Consider the following 18,566-nt stretch of genomic DNA (forward strand, 5'->3'; position numbering starts at 1 on the left):
TCCACACACACAAATATCCACTTAATAGAAAACCCAATTTTCCATCAAAAACCATTTTGGTGGAAAATTTTTGGCCAGCTCTTTCGTAAATGTTTTCGGGTCTGATCCCATGCCTTTGAAGTTAACGGGAATGTTTCCTTCACTTAGATGGAAGCAACAGCGGAGTCTTTGTGCCAAAGAACCCGAGATAATTTCTCCCTCTATCAGCCCTAAGATAATCAATTGCACAGCTCAGGAAAATTCAATCCCAAAAAGTGAAAGATCCAGTAAGTTAAAAGCACCTGGAAAACGAGGGGTAGAATGGAGATAATAGAGCTCCTGGGTTGAGATTTTAAAACCCAGTGAGAAAGTTGAAATTAATGGGAGTTGTGTGGCTGAATCCTTGAGTCAGCTTTTGAAATCTCAACCCTTGAGCTTTACGGTGTTGCTCGTGTTCCAATTATAGCTCCAGGAGAAGGACAAAATCTTGGCAGGGACTCAAAAGGGGTTGAGCAATAGCTAACTAAGATTCCTACTCAGCTAATTTGGGGAGTCAGTGTTATTACACATGGCTTAATCTGGGCCAATCACTCTTTTATGCAGCATCTTCGTTATCATGGCAGCACCAGGAAGCACGGCCAATGGGGTGCTTATGTTCATGCCCCCAAACAGCGCTGGTGTCATCCACCAAGGCCAGGGGGTCTCTGGTGCCATTTCCCAGATTCCTGAGATGGTGCAATGTGGGCCTCAGCAGTTCACAGTCATGAACCCTGGGAACCAACCTCTTGGGTTAATGTACCCCAGGAGTCCCGCTGAACAGGTCGCGCAGCTGAAGAAAGTAGGGATGATGGAGATATTCCTCAAAGCACAGCCCAAGACCCTGGGGGTAAGTGTGATCTTTGCTCTCAGTCCATGTGAATGAGTCATGCACAGGTGACTGAATGACTGAGCATGAGCAAATTCCAGACTACACCCTTTTCTTTTTTACTTTAACCAACAGCTTTATGGGAAGGATCAATGGGTTGTGATCAATGACCCAGTGTCTAGTTGGCAGCCGGTATGAAGTGGAGTGCCCCAAGGGTCGGTCCTTGGGCCAGTTTTGTTCAATATCTTCATAAATGATCTGGAGGATGGTGTGGATTGCACCCTCTGCAAGTTTGCAGATGACACTAAACTGGGAGGAGAGGTAGATACGCTGGAGGGTAGGGATAGGATACAGAGGGCCCTAGACAAATTAGAGGATTGGGCCAAAAGAAATCTGACGAGGTTCAACAAAGACAAGTGCAGAGTCCTGCACTTAGGATGGAAGAATCCCATGCACTGCTACAGACTAGGGACCGAATGGCTTGGCAGCAGTTCTGCAGAAAGGGACCTAGGGGTTACAGTGGACGAGAAGCTGGATATGAGTCAACAGTGTGCCCTTGTTGCCAAGAAGGCCAATGGCATTTTGGGATGTATAAGTAGGGGCATTGCCAGCAGATCGAGAGACGTGATCGTTCCCCTCTATTCGACATTGGTGAGGCCTCATCTGGAGTACTGTGTCCAGTTTTGGGCCCCACACTACAAGAAGGATTTGGAAAAATTGGAAAGAGTCCAGCGGAGAGCAACAAAAATGATTAGGGGACTGGAACAGATGACTTATGAGGGGAGGCTGAGGGAACTAGGATTGTTTAGTCTGCAGAAGAGAAAAATGAGGGGGGATTTGATAGCTGCTTTCAACTACCTGAAAGGGGGTTCCAAAGAGGATGGCTCTAGACTGTTCTCAGTGGTAGCAGACGACAGAACAAGGAGTAATGGTTTCAAGTTGCAGTGGGGGAGGTTTAGGTTGGATATTAGGAAAAACTTTTTCACTAGGAGAGTGGTGAAACACTGGAATGCGTTACCTAGGCAGGCGGTGGAATCTCCTTCCTTAGATATTTTTAAGGTCAAGCTTGACAAAGCCCTGGCTGGGATGATTTAGTTGGGGATTGGTCTTGCTTTGAGCAGGGGGTTGGACTAGATGACCTCCTGAGGTGCCTTCCAACCTGGATATTCTATGATTCTAAGGATGCCAAGAAGCCAGTGCCGTCAGGTTACTTGGCACTTCAGGGACACAGGATAGGTCTGACCTCTTCTTGATACTTCATTGCTTTGGGGTCGGGGATATAGACGCAGAGTTCCAGGGGTAGTGAATCATCCTAGCTGCCCAAACAGGAAGAAATGAGGATTAATCAAGCAAAGAAGAAAAAGTCAGGGAAAGATTATAAACCAGCTGTTTCTGTAACTAGTGGAATGAAACAGCCCCATATTGGGGAGAAGGCGATGGCGATTCAACTGTTATAAATCAGTGTAGCTCCATTGTGCTAATTCACACCAACCGAGGATCTGGTCAGAAAAGAAGCAGTTCAAACCCAGTGTCCCTCTCCTAGTTACTGCAGTGCAGAACTGATTCCATTCAGCCTTGAACTACTAGTAAAATCAACCAACATGCAACTTCTATCCATCGGTCTAGAGGGATACACCAATGGTTGTTTGTTTATAATCATATAAATAAATAAATGAGTTAATAGATTACTGGTTTTAGGCCAGTAGGGACCACTGGGATCATTTAGTCTGACCTAGGCCAGAGAAACATAAGCCAGAGAACATCTCTGAATTAATTCCTGTTTGAATTCAAGCATATCTGTTAGAAAAGCATCCAGTCTTGATTTAAAAATTGCTGGTGATGGAGAATCCACCACAACCCTTGGTAAGTTGTTGCAATGGTTAGTTACCTTCAGCGTTAAACATTTTCACCTTATTTCCAGTCCAAATTTGTCTAGCTTCAACTTCCAGTGTTTGGATTTGCTAGACCTTTGTCTGCTAGATTGAAGAGCCTGTTACTAAATTTTATTTCCCCACAGAGGTGCTTATAAATTGTGACCAAGTGAACCCTTAGCCTGTTTTAGTTAAGATCACCAGAGTCCTGAGAATGGGCATGTTTGAATTATTTTGTTGCAATGTTTGGGCTCCTCTAACTCAAAAGGCATGGTCCAAAATCTCTGCTGGTGTATATAGTCACAGCCCCATTCCTTTCAGTGGAGTTTTCCCTCCCAGCAGGGAATTTGTTCAGAGGGGTAGGTGTGATGATCCATGGGTTTCTTGTATACAGTTGTCTGTAGGGTTCCAGTGTTGAAACTGATCATGGTGTCCAGCAAGTTGATGCTAGTGTGGGAGAGAGTTTAACAGACAGATGAAGGTTGTTGAAGTTGTGGTGGAAATCTATAAGGAAATTTAAGTCATTTGTCAAGAGGATGAAAATATCATCGATGTATCTCAGGTATATCATTCATTTCATGGTGCATTTGTCCAGACATTCTTCTTCAAGATGGCCCGTAAAAAGTTTAGCGTACTGGGGGAGTCATCCTAATACCCATGGATGTTGCTATGGTTTGGACAAAGTGTTGGTTGTTGAATGTAAAAATAATATGGGTGAGGATGAAATGGATGAGTTTGGATATGTGCTTGTAGTAGATATCTGAGGGTTGTCCATTTTCTCGTAAATATTTGAGTCAGGCAGCTTTGCTGTCACTGTGAGGGATGTTGGTGTATTGAGAGGTGACATCCTTAGTGGGAAGGGTGGTGTTCTAAAGGAGGTTGTTGATGTTGCGGAGTTTGTGGAGAAAGTTGGTTGTATCCTGGAGGAAGCTGACCCTTTGTGTGGTGTGTGGTTTGAGGATGGTTTCTATGAGTCCTGATATTCCTTCAGTAAAAGAGTGCTGTGGCCAGATATGATATGTCTGCTTGGGTTCCATTGTTTGTGTATCTTGGGAAGCAGGTAGAAGTTCCCTGGGTTGGGTACGTAGGAGAGGAGTTTGTAGAGATTCTCTTGGAGCTATTTGGGGAAGGATGAGGTGATATCCTTACATTCCTGGGTAAATTGTGGTGTGGGGTCTTATTTGAGTTCTTCATAGTAGGTGGTGTCGGAGAGTTGTCAATTGGCCTCATTAACATAGTCATCATAGTTGAGGATTACAATGGCAACCCCTTTGTTTTCTGGTTGGATCACTCTCTGGTTAGATTTCTGGGACTGAATGGTTGTCCTCTTGGCAGTAGAGAGATTGTGGTGGATGTGAGGGTTGTTAAGGATTTCATAGTCAATTCTTTTTTGAAGCAATCAATGTAATCACCAAGAGTGTAGTTTTGTCTGTTCTGTGGTGTCCAGTCAGATGAGTCTTTTTTTTTTTGATTGATTGATTGATCATCAGTGGGGATGTAGTAATTATGAGTGGTGTTGTCATTGTGAAATAATTCTTTGAGGTGGAGTTGGAAGAAGAATTCTTCTAGTTCTCTATATGTTAGTATGGTACTGGGTTCTGTGGTGCAAAAGAAGTTCAGTCCCTTAGGGTATGTCTATACTGCCCGCCACATTGGCAGGCAGCGATCGATCCAGCGGGGATCGATTTATCACGTCTAGTCTAGATCGTCTAGTCTAAATCGACCCCCGAGTGCTCTCCCGTCGACTCCTGTACTCCATCGCTGCAAGAGGCACAGGCAGAGTCAACGGGGGAGCAGCAGCAGTTGATTCACTGCAGTGAAGACATTGTGGTGAGTAGGTCTAAGTACGTTGACTTCAGCTACGTTAGTCACATAGTTGAAGTTGCGTAACTTAGATCAATTCCCCCCCACCCTCACCCCAGTATAGACCAGGCCTTAGAGAGTATAGATAATTCCGCTGCAGTTAGGGATAGTCTTGATAAAATGATGATGTTCATCTGTTGTGTACTGTCAATGTTGTGGGTATTGGTGCATTTGTTTCTCCCAGAGTGGGTATTCTGGGGGTTGTGGAGTAGTTGTGGTTGGTTCCACATTTTGTTTTTAATTTGGATGCCTGTCATCAGATTTCTTTGACAATTGTTTTGGATTTTTTGCACGATTTCCAGGTAACTTCCCTGGTGGTGGTGTTTTTTTTCTTCCAGTGTGGAGCATGTGACGATTTCTTGTTTGAGATGCTCCCTTCTGCAATATATGAGGTGCAATAAATGGTTCCTTAGTTTTTCTAAAGTTCGTCTGAAGTGCTGTTCAGCATGTTTGGAATTATATGTTGTGGTCAGAGGGTCATGATGGTGAGACATCTGGGGATGATATTTTCTGTCTTGAACTTGCTAAGGAAGTAGATGTCGCTCTTAAGTTTTGTTTCCTTTTTCTTCGTGTTGTGGAGTTTCCACTTCAGACAGCAAATTCGATACCTTCTGTTATTATATTCAGTGTTGTAGCTGTGTTGGTCTCAGGATATTAAGAGACTAGGTAGATGAGGTAACATCTTTTATTTATTGGACCAAGTTCTGTTGGTGAGAGAGAAAAGCCTTCGAGCTCACACAGATTTGCTTCTCTGATTCATTCTTTGGTGGTGATTCCTGTCACTGTTGAGGGAGTCACTAGGGGAACCACATTTTTTCAATGGGAAATGTAGTTTCCGCAAAATCAAAATTTTCCATTGAGAAAATCAAAAACAAAATATTTTGTTTCGGGTTGGGACTTCCCAGATCAATTATTCAGTTCGTCAAACTGAACTGAAATGTTTCCCCTCAGGTCAGTTTGACATTGAAACGGGATCCAACTGAGCTGCTACAAAGCCTCAAGGAAGTTGTAGTTCAGAGGGTGGTGTAGGACTGGCTCCCTGTTCCAAACTACGTCTTCCAAGACGCACTGCGGTCTTCTTTTTCACTGGACCACTATGGTATGTCAGGGGAGTCCCGTGATTCCACAAATGTAGGTGTAGTCCGGCTAGGAAGTTATCCCATAGCAGAGAATGGGGACACTAGGCACCCCAACTATAATTCTCATAAGGCAACACACTGACTCAGGTAGACTCAGTCCAGCATTAACCAAGCCTAAATGAAATATTTTAAGTCAGTTTGACAAACTGAAACAAAATGTTTCAACATTTCCAAACTGAAATTTTTCAGATTTTGGATTTAAACAGCTGTCAAAAGACCAGAATTTCCCATCAGCTCTGCTCGGGACATTGTGCTTTGCTCCTTCACAAGATGGCAAGGAATTGGCTCCTTTTACTGCTCCATTCTCTTCCCACAGGCCATCCAGATCCTGATTGGGCTGATGCACATTGGCTTTGGGGGTGTGGCTGCAGTTTTTGTCGGATACAACGTTTACATTTCCATCTCCGTTATTGGAGGATACCCCTTCTGGGGAGGACTTTTTGTGAGTAGAATAAATGAAAACATCTATGAAATGATGGCATGGCCACTTGGATATATAATTATTGTCTATGATTAATGCTGTACCGATATATGAGGACTATAGTGATACACATAAGATAAACAGAGGGCAAGACAGACACTTCCAGGATCCTAATGCACTTCCTAACATGAATGAACTAAATCTAATAAAACACTAGTGAGTTAGATATTATTTTCCCCATTTTACAGATGGGGAACCTGAGGCACCAAGGGGCTAACAGAGTCACCCAAGGTAATTTAGTTGAATTGTGGCAGCACTTGTATAGAATCCAGATCTCCTGATTCCTCCTCATTTACTTCAAACTTCCTGTATGTATCAAGAGGCAATGCAGACTGTAGCTATGGTTATCAATAAGTAACAGATACCTAGTACCTCTCTACCAAAAGAAACCCACAAAGGCAAAGAGGCAGTGTGTGGCCAGCTCAGGAACCTGCAGCAGATGTTATTCAACAGGGATATAGTAGAACGTTAGTCCATCCAAACTGGCACTTAGTGTCCTGTCACACTTCCTGCTGTCACTTGGTAGATCATTGGCCCATCTAATGTGCAGACCCATTTCCTGCTATTGCTCAGCAGATCATTAGTTTGCTGTCCTGCAGCAAGCAGTGCCCCATGCAAGGCTTCAAAAATCCTTCCCCACATGTCACCTTAGACCCCCAATAAAACCAACCCACACACACTTGAAAGACAGGTGCCTTCCACCAACTACCAGCCCTGAGTGCCACTCTCAAAATCCCTGCTACCCCCCCTTGCCTGTTCTACATGTCAGGTGTCCTGGCTTCTCATTTTTGACAATCTGCTCACCCTATTCACCAAAACTGTCTTGTTGGGCTGGTGTTAAGGGCCAAGCTGCTGTGAAGTCCCTGCCTTAGCCCCTCTGCTGGGCTGATGTTGGTGCTCAGACATCCATGAAGTCATTGCCTCAGCACCTCTGACTACTTGGATGATGTCAAGGTCCAGGCCTTTGTGAGGTCACTGTCTGAGCACCTCTATCTTACTAAGCTGAGGTCAAGGCTCAGGTCTCGTCCCTTTGCAACACCCTTGACTGATCTGGGCCTTGTTAGGGTTTGTCTGCCTTGAATGGAGGGAGGGGGAAAAACCTTGGCTCATCAGCAAAAAGGACAAATCTCCTGCCAGGTTCCAAACCAGAGACCATTCAACTGTCAAGTGAAAATGCTGACTGATCTGCCACAGAAAACAGTGTGGAGGTGACAGCAGGGGGCACTGCAGGTCTGGATTGAGACATGTTAGCACAGCTGGGAGGCTGGGGAGGACAGCACTGGAACAGCAGGGGTACTGCAGGTCAGGCTTGAGATGTGGAGCTGCTCAGATCCCATGGCGATGGAAATACTATAAAATCTCCATAGGCAGACACATAGGCAGGGATGGCACAGCTGCACTGGGTGGAAGGTGGGGTGAGGAACCTGGTGACTTCCTGAGCTCTTCTCAGGACCATCCAGTCACTGCTCTATTTATGGGGAGAAGAGCAAGTTCAGTTGTCAAAAAGGAGCAAGAACTCAGAAGGAGGAAAGAGGAGGAGGAGGAGAATCTGGGGGGAAGGATTATGACATGGGTGCCACTTTAACTGGATTTAGATGAACCTGGATGGCAGCATTATTTGATGGAAACTACTCTCCAACACTTGGTATAATTATTATGACTGCCCCAGCTGAGGGAAGAGTGCCGTTCTTTCCCTTTGCTTCCATCACATACAGCCTGTCTTGGAGGAGTGATCATTCTTGTAAGTGTGAAATATGAATGACGGTTTTCTCTTTCCTGGGCAGTTCATCATTTCTGGATCCCTCTCGGTTGCAGCTGAGACTCATCGCAACACCTGTTTGGTGAGTTTCTAGATATTGTTTCCTCCTCTTCCCTAACGTGGGGGATACTCAGAGTTTAGCTCTGCTTCGCCCAGGGCACTATCCAGGAAGAGAGTTGCTGATGAGAGAGCGGAGAGCTTGTTCATCAAGAACACGGTGAAGGAATGTTGGAGAAGGAGAAGGTGGGGGTGGTAATATAGTTTACTGGACCAGCTTGTGCTGGAACACGTGTTGGAGAGGAAGACAGAAGAGACAAATGAGGAGCCGAAGGAGAAAAGGGGCTATTTTAAACTACTCCCTGCTGACTGCCTCAGTATTTTTAACAGCAGCTTGTGGCCCAACAACTACCTTCAATTTTTCTATTGACTAATAAACCTCAATTAGGAGCCCAATAGAAAGGAGCCCAATAGAAAGTAGAGCTGCAAACAGCTGCTGAAAAGGCAGCCAGGCTACCAGGGAACAAAAGAAAGACAAAGGGTCCAGGGAGTCTGCAAAAAAAAGGGGGAATTTAGAAGAATTAAAGTAGCCAGAAATATATTCAAAATAGTAAAGAGAAGGGGACTTCCAGAGAGGCCGCAATGGAGCAAAGCACTAAGTATCTGTGAGACTTTAGGATGTGCTAAAAATTAAACATGTGTTTAAGTGCTTTCCTGAATTGAGACCTACAGCAGATCAAAAAATATGGGAATAAATGAAAAATGTTGCAGAATTTTTTTCACCATTCACCCCCTCCCCCCAAAAATTCACATCAATGACATTTTGAAAATTTCAACCAGCTCCGCCTCTTACCTTTTACCTACTATTTTGTTTTCTCTGCATAGTAGGAACTGTCTTTTCTAAGTGGCAAGACACATTGTATAATTCACTCCATGAGCCATACTCTAATAACCATGAGATGCTCCCGGAAATATATTAGCTAGCTATTGGTAGGCTTCGCAGGTGACTAAGGGCTTAAATAGCCAACTGCTATGGTTTACTGCTGTGGTCATGAGAAATTAACTTCCAAAGTGTCATAGGCTTGGCTTGTATGAAGCCCTAAAAGTCAGTCTAGGGTTTTGAATCCCCAAAATTACATAAGCCCTGAAATTGCATTTTAAGTGAATTTAGTGCTTATAAGAGATCCTAAGACAGAAAAATCAAGCTCACTATTTACCCTGGAACATACACAGCATGTGTAAGTGACTGTTAAACCAGCCACAGGGCTTAGAACTTGGGAACCTTCAGCACTAGAAGGAAAAGTCTCTTCTACTTGAGCTAGCAGACAGGGAGCCTTAAGTGGCTTCAGCAGCAGCCTTATAAACCTTCCATGAGGCTCAGCTACTAGAGGCAGACAAGAACTCCACCCTGTCCTAGCATGACTTGCCTATGGACAGTGCAACATTAGCCCCAAACCACCTCACTAGTGCGCCTCACCCCAGGCGTGCTGGGATCACTTCTGAAGGTGAGCATCTAAATCACCCTTCCAGCCCAGTCAGTTCTTGGCCTCTCTTCTACAGCCAAAGTGCAGGATGCTGGCCAAATTCTTGGAGATTCTTGTCCAAATAGGAACTGGTCTGAGCCCCTTTCACATAATCTGCGAAATGTCAGATGGGAGCAATTCTTTGTCACTAGTCTGGATTGGAGCTGGACACAGAGGGGTGAAAGGCCCCAAATCCAGTTACAATTTCCCCAAGAAGAATCGGGTTTTTTGGTCATGAGTGTTCTAGTATTTCCAGGGAGGAAAGGGCGGAGTTGGGCTTTTTTTTTTTTTGGGCTGAAGAAAAAATACCCATGGAGAAAGGCCAAGCTGTTCTCATGGCATCTCCCCATTCTCAGTCCTAGCTGCAGTACGGAGTGGTGACAAGCTCAAAGCATAGGCTAGTGGTGCTGAACTGAGAGCCAGTAGAGCTGAGTTGATTCCTAACTTTTCTGGTAACCTTTGGCAACTCCCTTCACCTCTCTGTGTTTCACTAGCCCTCTTGTGTGTTAGGTCATAAACTCTTTGGGGCAGGGACCGTGTGTGTGTGTACAGCACCCAGCACAATGAAGAACCTGTCTCCATTGGAACCTTTAGCTGTTATCATAATATGAGTCAGCCAGGCTTATCTAACTTTCCCAAAGAAGTGCAGAGTTTGAGTTGAGTGTAAGGGTTCAGGGATGGTTCTTATATCTTTTTTTCTATTACATTTTTATTACAATTTTTCAAAACCTACATACAAAATAAAAAAAAACTATATATAAACTTCTCATAATATATTAACAAGTTGCTACCTAATCTCAGCTGTACTTGAACCATTTAATTATGTATATGTGTATCTATATAATATGAATGGTTCAAATATAAATCAATTATTTGTATTATACAATTTACAAACAAACAATTTGTTTATCAAAATTCAATTAGTTAAAGCAAAATTATTAAGTTAACCTAAAGAATAAAAGCAAAGTTCAGAGGAGGGGGATACAGATGGGGAAGAAATGAAATGGATAAAGAGGACGGGGAAGTAAGGGAGCCCATTTGTTTAACAGGATCATTCAGATACTTCCAGGAGAGCATCCCATATCTCTGAGAATTTTGCGGGATATGTCTGTTACTGTACACACGTCTTTCCATGGTGGCCACGCTTACGATATCTATGCTCCAGTCGTCAATTTCACTTTTTGGACTTTCATGCTTGTAGTACTGGTCTGGTAGCAATTACTAGTGCTCTGCTTAGCCAAGGTTTTTCAGATTTATTCAGCTTCCAACTAACATCCATTAGGGTTAAAATTAAATTTTTGACTTGTAACACAATTTTATCTGATAGAAAAAAGTGACTCTGCAATTAAGTTCTGCCCAAAACATACGAGTGCTGGAGCATTCCCAGAACACACAGGTGGGCTGGTTCTTATTTTAACCAAACCTGTTCTCTGCCTACACACAGCCTGACCCTCTGCATGTCTCTTTCAGGTGAGAGGCAGCCTGGGAATGAACATCACTTGCGCCATCTTCTCAGCCATTGGGATCATTCTCTTCCTAACGGAGCTGATTATTAATGTGTCAGATTACTGGCGTAACTATGAGGTATATCTTTAGTTGGTAAATGACCAGACTCTGCCATAGAATCATAGAAATGTAAGGCTGGAAGGGACCTCAAGAGGTCGTCCAGTCCATCCCCCTGCACAGACTCCCCCTGGAGTCTAACAGGTGTGTTTAAAATACGAGGTGCCTGGAATTGTCCCAAGCCTTTGACCCCAGGGTAGAAACTATCCATGTGTTCAACTCCAGACTTTCTGATTTGGTTCTGCTGGATAAAGCCAGTGTCAAAACTTGTGCCCATGTCAAATATCAGGCCAGGACCATGTTTTTCTTCTGTTTTGTACAACACGTAGCATGATAGGGTCCTGATTCATGACTGGGGTTTCCAGCTGCTATCAACATATAAATTAATAATAACTCCTATTGATTTCAGCAGGCATAGGATTGGATTCCAATGTCTGTTTTATTTTATTTAATCCCACTTTGCACAGATGGGGACACTGAGGCACAGGGGAGTGAAGCCACTTGTCCAAAGTCACAAGCAAGTTAGTGGCAGAGTTTGGAACCAAATTCAGCTCTTCTGAGTTGTAGTCCAGTGTTTGAGCGACTAGGCCACACACCTTCCCCTAGGCTTTATGATCCTCCATCTTGACAAATGGCTGCATCTCAGGGGCGCAGCTCCCTGCAGACCCAGGAGAAAAGAGAATCTTATGATCTCCTGACAGTGGTGTGGCCATGCATCACAATTACTGGGGCTCCTGAGTAGTTTGAATGAGGAGGAGAATTCTGTGTGCCTGGGAAGAGAAAAGAACCGGGACTGCATTTCTGCACTCCCCAGTGCATCCCCTTATGACGGCCCTGTGTTACCTCTAGTAACCAAGAGTAATTAGCATCCTCTGTGGTTTTGTGCTCCCCAGGATGCTTCGAAGGGGATCACGGTCATGCTGTTCTTGATGACCATCCTGGAGTTCTCCGTCGCTGTCTCAACCTCATACTTTGCATGCCAAGCCATCTGCTATACCCCCAACACCGTGAGTCTTTCAGCTCTCAAACGGGATGTGAGTCAGAGCATGTGGTGAAAGGAAGGGAAGATGTTTGCCTGAATGAAGGGCCCTCCCTGATGGGAGGAGTGTCCTTGGGGAAGGGCCTGAATGTGTATGAGGGAGGCAGTGATGGAGGAAATGACAGCCCCTGATTTAGTCCTGGTTGAAAATTTTGTCTAATCATTTTTTAGATGGGAAATTGGGGTTTCAACTATATGAGAATTTTAGCAGAAAGCACCTGCTTTCTCCAGAAAATATTGCTATTTTGCCAAAACACTGACCACCTGAAAACTAGGGCAGTCAAATGATTAAAAAATTAATGCTGACTAAAATAATTAATGGCAATTAATCACACTGTTCAACAATAACAGAATATCATTTATTTAAATATTTTTGATGTTTTCCACATTTTCAAATATATTGATTTCAATTACAACACAGAATACAAAGTGCACAGTGCTCACTTTATATTTATTTTTATTACAAATATTTGCACTCTAAAAAGAAACAAGAAGTTGTATTTCAATTCACTTAATACAAGTACTATATTGCACTCTCTTTATCATGAAAGTTGAACTTACAAATGTAGAATTATGTACTTAAAAAATAACTGCACTCAAAAATAAAACAGTGTCAAACTTTAGAGCCTGCAAGTCCACTCAGTCCTACTTCTTGTACAGCCAATCGCTCAGACAAACAAGTTTGTTTACATTTGTGGGAGATAATGCTGCCCGCTTCTTGTTTACAATGTCACCTGAAAGTGCGAACAGGTGTTCGCATGGCACTCTTGTAGCTGGCATCACAAGATATTTACATGCCAGATGCATTAAAGATTCATATGTCCCTTCACACTTTGACCATCATTGCATGGGACATGCATCCATGCTGATGACAGTTTCTGCTCGATAATCATCCAAAGCAGTGCAGACTGACGCATGTTCATTTTCATCATCTAAGTCAGAAGGTTGATTATCTTTTTTGGTTGTTCGGGTTCTGTAGTTTCTGCATTGGAGTGATGCTCTTTTAAGACTTCTGAAAGCATCACCTCGTCCTTCTCAGATTTTGGAAGGCACTTCAGATCTTTAAATCTTGTGTCGAGTGGTGTAGCTATCTTTAGAAATCTCACATTGTTACCTTCTTTGTGTATTGTCAAATCTGCAGTAAAAGTGTTGTGAAAATGAACAACATGTGCTGGGTCATCGTCCAAGACTGCTATAACATGAAATATATGGCAGAATGCAGGTAAAACACAGAGCAGGAGACTTACAATTCTCTAACAAAGAGTTCAGTCACAAATTTAATTAATGCATTTTTTTAATGAGCCTCATCAGCATGGAAGTATGTCCTCTGGAATGGTGGCTGAATCATGAAGGGGGTTATGAATGTTTAGCATATCTGGCACGTAAACATCATCCGATGCCAGCTACAACAATGCCATGTGAACGCCTGTTCTCACTTTCAGGTGACATCGTAAATAAGAAACGGGTAGCATTATCTCCCATAAATGTAAACAAACTTATTTGTCTGAGCGATTGGCTGAACAAGAAGTAGGACTGAGTGGACTTGCAGGCTCTAAAGTTTTACATTATTTTGGTTCTGAGTGCCGTTACGAAGCAAAAAAAAAAATCTACATTTGTAATTTGCACTTTCATGATAGAGATTGCACTACAATCCTTGTAGGAGATGAACTGAAAATACTATTTCTTTTGTTTATAATTTTTACAGTGCAAATATTTGTAATCAATAATAATACAAAGTGTACAGTGCTCATTTTATATTCTGTGTTGTAATTGAAATAGATATGTTTGAAAATGTAGAAAAACGTCCAAAATATTTAATAAATTTCAGTTGGTATTCTATTATTGTTTAACACTGTGATTAAAACTGTGATTAATCACGATTAATTTTTTTTGAGTTAATCATATGAGTTAACTACTATTAATTGACAACCCTACTGAAAACCAAACTGTTTAGACTCAAAGCAGAACTATGGTGCCTGGTGGCAATTGTTGTTCAGCTGCCATGTGCTATCATTTTCCTCTATGGGCCGTGTCTTGCAGCACTTATATCTCCCATGATGCACCATGGGCAGGGACCTTTGTGACACATCCCCTCCCCTCACCAACAAGGGGAAAGTGATAAACCACGGGAGATATAGTTCTGCATGTAAACACAGCTCATACAGGACAATGAAAGTATAAGACATCCAAACTACAACTCCCATGAGGCACTGTGGTTCCATGTTGAATCAAAATATTCTGCTGGTTGATAGATTTTTGTTGACATTTTTGGCAGAAGAAATAACCCTATTTTCTGGCCCTTTTTTACCCTGATTCCTAACCAGGCTGCTGGCACCACGCTCCAAGTTACTGAATCTTTTTTTAATGGGAGGGGGAAGTAATCCCAGTTTTCACTGCCGCCACATTGACCTTCATTGTCAGTGTTTTAATTTCTGTGGAGCTGCATTTCATCTCCCCGCGCCAGGTAGCAGGGTGGGGTGTGGCGGGGTGGGGGACAGGAAACTGTAACTGGGCCAGAACCTGAGCTGCAATCCCACCCTTTTGTGCCACTGAAAGTCACTGGAGCTCTCCAGCAGAGAATTCCCTTGGCATGGAATTCCCCGCCTGGCACAGCCAGCTCTTACTTCCTTGGTGGAGGGGATGTATTGAGGCATGGACAGAGTCCTTTGTACTTCAGCAGTACTTAACAGATGGACAGCTCCTTGGGGGTCATCACTAGCCTTTGTTTTAGAGCAGCTGGTAGGGCTCGCATAGAACCAGCCATGGAATCATGATGCTGCAAACTCCCCTCCCAAAAGCTACAGCTGTGGACATTCCCTCCAGGGACAATGTTTCTAGGCAGACAGAAAAATAAATGAATCGAGGCAACAGGAAACGCCTTTTTTGGAATACAACTCACTACTGTGAGGCTGATGTGACTGTGACCTCCCCAAAGGCTGGCTGGCTGCCTCCCATGCAGCAGTTCTCCTGGCCCTTCCTCTGAGCATCTTGGAAGAGTGAAGGGCGTAGCTGTGATGAGGTTAACCCATGGTTTACCTGGGAGTTGGTAGGCTCACACACTGATAAACTAATGTTTTCTCAATCTGTGTTGAAAACTGTGTTAAGTTTTTATGAAAAAAAACCCCACCTGTTTTTGTCTAAATTTTCCAGGCATTTTATATTTTTTTGCAGAAATTTGAATACCAAAGTATTTCGACAAAACCCAAAAGATTTCAATGTAGAAATGCTGCTGCGGTGCCTAATGAGGATTGTAGTTTGAATGCGTCATGTTGTCATTCTCCTTTGTGGGTCAGGCTCCTTAGTCCGACTACAACTCCCAACATTGTCCCCCTTTTAGTGAGGGGAGGTTGTTGCATCCTGGGAGTCCCTGGCCATGGTGCATCATGGGAAATGTAGTCTCGCCAGTAAGCCTGATCCATAGCAAAGAATGAGGGACAATAGGCAAACAAACTACACCTCCCATGTGGCACTGCAGCATCTCCAAATTGAAATGTAGTGCCCATCTTTAAAAAAGGGAAGAAGGAGGATCCTGGGAACTACAGGCCAGTCAGCCTCACCTCAATCCCTGGAAAAATCATGGAGCAGGTCCTCAAGGAATCAATTCTGAAGCACTTAGAGGAGAGGAAAGTGATCAGGAACAGTCAGCATGGATTCACCAAGGGCAAGTCATGCCTGACTAATCTAATTGCCTTCTATGACGAGATAACTGGCTCTGTGGATGAGGGGAAAGCAGTGGACGTGTTGTTCCTTGACTTTAGCAAAGCTTTTGACATGGTCTCCCACAGTATTCTTGCCAGCAAGTTAAAGAAGTATGGGCTGGATGAATGGACTATAAGGTGGGTAGAAAGCTGGCTAGATTGTTGGACTCAATGGGTGATCAATGGCTCCATGTCTAGTTGGCAGCCGGTATCAAGTGGAGTGCCCCAAGGGTCGGTCCTGGGGCCGGTTTTGTCCAATATCTTCATAAATGATCTGGAGGATGGTGTGGATTGCACCCTCTGCAAGTTTGCAGATGACACTAAACTGGGAGGAGAGGTAGATATGCTGGAGGGTAGGGATAGGATACAGAGGGCCCTAGACAAATTAGAGGATTGGGCCAAAAGAAATCTGATGAGGTTCAACAAGGACAAGTGCAGAGTCCTGCACTTAGGATGGAAGAATCCCATGCACTGCTACAGACTAGGGACCGAATGGCTTGGCAGCAGTTCTGCAGAAAGGGACCTAGGGGTTACAGTGGACGAGAAGCTGGATATGAGTCAGCAGTGTGCCCTTGTTGCCAAGAAGGCCAATGGCATTTTGGGATGTATAAGTAGGGGCATTGCCAGCAGATTGAGGGACGTGATCATTCCCATCTATTCAACAGTGGTGAGGCCTCATCTGGAGTACTGTGTCCAGTTTTGAGCCCCACACTACAAGAAGGATGTGGAAAAATTGGAAAGCGTCCAGCAGAGGGCAACAAAAATGATTAGGGGACTGGAACACATGACTTATGAGGGGAGGCTGAGGGAACTGGGATTGTTTAGTCTGTGGAGAGAAGAATGAGGGGGGATTTGATAGCTGCTTTTAACTACCTGAAAGGGGGTTCCAAAGAGGATGGATCTAAACTGTTCTCAGTGGTAGCTGATGACAGAACAAGGAGTAATGGTCTCAAGTTGCAGAGGGGAGGTTTAGGTTGGATATTAGGAAAAACTTTTTCACTAGGAGGGTGGTGCAACACTGGAATGCGTTACCTAGGGAGGTGGTGGAATCTCTATCCTTAGAAGTTTTTAAGGTCAGGCTTGACAAAGCCCTGGCTGGGATGATTTAGTTGGGGATTGGTCCTGCTTTGAGCAGGGGGTTGGAGTAGATGACCTCCTGAGGTCCCTTCCAGCCCTGATATTCTATGATTCTATGACATCCTTAAGTTTTAGGGCATTCAATTTTTGGATGAAAAATTAAATTTTTCCCTGGAAACTGGATACTTCTCATGAAACAATTCATTGAGTTAAACATAAAAGTTTGGAGTTTGGGTTTTTTTTTTTGTTTTTTGTTTTTTTCTTTGAAAATCAGCTTGTTGACAGGAAATTTTCAAGCAGCCCTAGCAAGGAGCACAGAGGGACACTCTGTGGCATAGTGAGACCTACCACATTAACCTTTTAAGTGCCTCACACAAACCTGCTGCAGTCAAGACCCAAGAGAATGTCTAGTTTCCATATCCAAAATGTTATCACTATATCAAGAGACCAGGGTCATGTTCTATGACACCTGGGACCCATGCCCCTCCACAGGAAAAATCCTACCGATAGCAAGTAGGGTGTTGACAGTGATGATGCCACAGATTCATCCCTGGTGTAATTCCAGTCACAACAGGAGAGTTATACCAGGGATGCACCTGCCCCAGTTATAAGAACTAGAGGGATGAGGAAGATGATGGTGGTAGTGCTGAAAAATGTGTTGATGAAAGGGAGTGGAAGGGTGAGGAAGGTGAAGGGGGTGAGCATGGAGGACTGAGAAAAGTGATGGTGGCAAAGAATGTGCGGAAGATGCTGGAGCGAGAATGGAGAGGTGAGGAAGGTGCTGGGTGTGAGGGCTGATCTCTTTTGTTTTGCAGGCCATGTTGTTCATGCCATATGCTGCCAATTCAAACTTTGCGGTTCCTTCTGCACCAGTGGCCTCTCCACCACCTTACACCAATCGGGCTTATGACTCCAAAGAAGAGACCGAGCAAGGGGCCTCATAAAGAACTCCTACGAGATATGGCTCCAGCAGCAGCTCCTCTGAGATGTAAAACTCAACCCCGTCCTGTATGATAGATTGTAATCCATTTCCTGAGTGCAGTTCTAGAACCCAGCTCTGTCACTCTTCACAGAGAGAACTCGCTTCAATCAGCTTCTCCCTGGCTCTGCACCGTTCATTGAATTCACATTATGCAATGAAATAAGATGACTCACCAGCCCTATCCAGCCCCCAGAGGCTTTGGTCCTGAATGTTTCCCCTGGCCACTTCTTCAATAAAGCTTCAAAATGGATCCTGAGTCAGTTGTTTTAAAGCCTTTTCTCACAGATGCATGTGTCATGTGTGTGGATGTAGCATGTGTGTCTGTGTGAACATGCAGCATATAGATGTGGGGTGTGTGGGTGGGCGGGTGTTTGAGTGTGCATGTGGAGTGTGCATCTCCACATGTAACTCTCACCACACGCATGTGGAGCAGACGGTCTCCCTTCACCCATATCAGACATCACAAAAACTATTACTACAACTAGCACTAATTTGCTTGGGTCGGGCCCCAACTCCTTTTACACACTCTCTTCCTTTGGAATCTGGCAGAGGCACTAAGATATAGGGCAGGAGGCAGGGGACACAGGCCTCATGGACATTCCGCTTCTCTCCCAGCCAGAGCTGGAGAATGGCAGAGCTGTGTCCAGCTAGAAGGGGAATGACCCCAAACACAGATGCATGTAGGTGCTCTCTGCAAAGGGTTTCTTTGAAAAGAAGAAACGGTAAAGGG

The 18,566-nt window shown here is 44.0% G+C and overlaps 1 protein-coding gene across 1 annotated transcript; it reads left to right on the forward strand.

Moving 5' to 3' along the window:
• The first annotated feature begins 595 nt into the window (after window positions 1–595).
• Window positions 596–17,828, forward strand: LOC144265535 (membrane-spanning 4-domains subfamily A member 15-like). The gene is made up of 6 exons (XM_077818189.1): window positions 596–865; window positions 6,034–6,159; window positions 7,983–8,039; window positions 10,948–11,061; window positions 11,934–12,047; window positions 17,670–17,828. Exons 1-6 carry the CDS (start codon window positions 596–598, stop codon window positions 17,796–17,798), a joined length of 810 nt encoding a protein of 269 aa, XP_077674315.1. The 3' UTR covers window positions 17,799–17,828.
• The last annotated feature ends 738 nt before the right edge of the window (window positions 17,829–18,566 follow it).

Source organism: Eretmochelys imbricata, chromosome 6, assembly GCF_965152235.1.
Source record: "Eretmochelys imbricata isolate rEreImb1 chromosome 6, rEreImb1.hap1, whole genome shotgun sequence".
In the NCBI taxonomy this organism is placed as follows: domain Eukaryota; kingdom Metazoa; phylum Chordata; order Testudines; family Cheloniidae; genus Eretmochelys; species Eretmochelys imbricata.

Coding starts and splice junctions, on each gene's coding strand:
- LOC144265535 (XM_077818189.1), top strand. CDS start 596: ATGGCAGCACCAGGAAGCACGGCCAATGGGGTGCTTATGTTCATGCCC. Junction 866..6,033: donor CACAGCCCAAGACCCTGGGG/GTAAGTGTGATC, acceptor CTCTTCCCACAG/GCCATCCAGATCCTGATTGG. Junction 6,160..7,982: donor CCTTCTGGGGAGGACTTTTT/GTGAGTAGAATA, acceptor TTTCCTGGGCAG/TTCATCATTTCTGGATCCCT.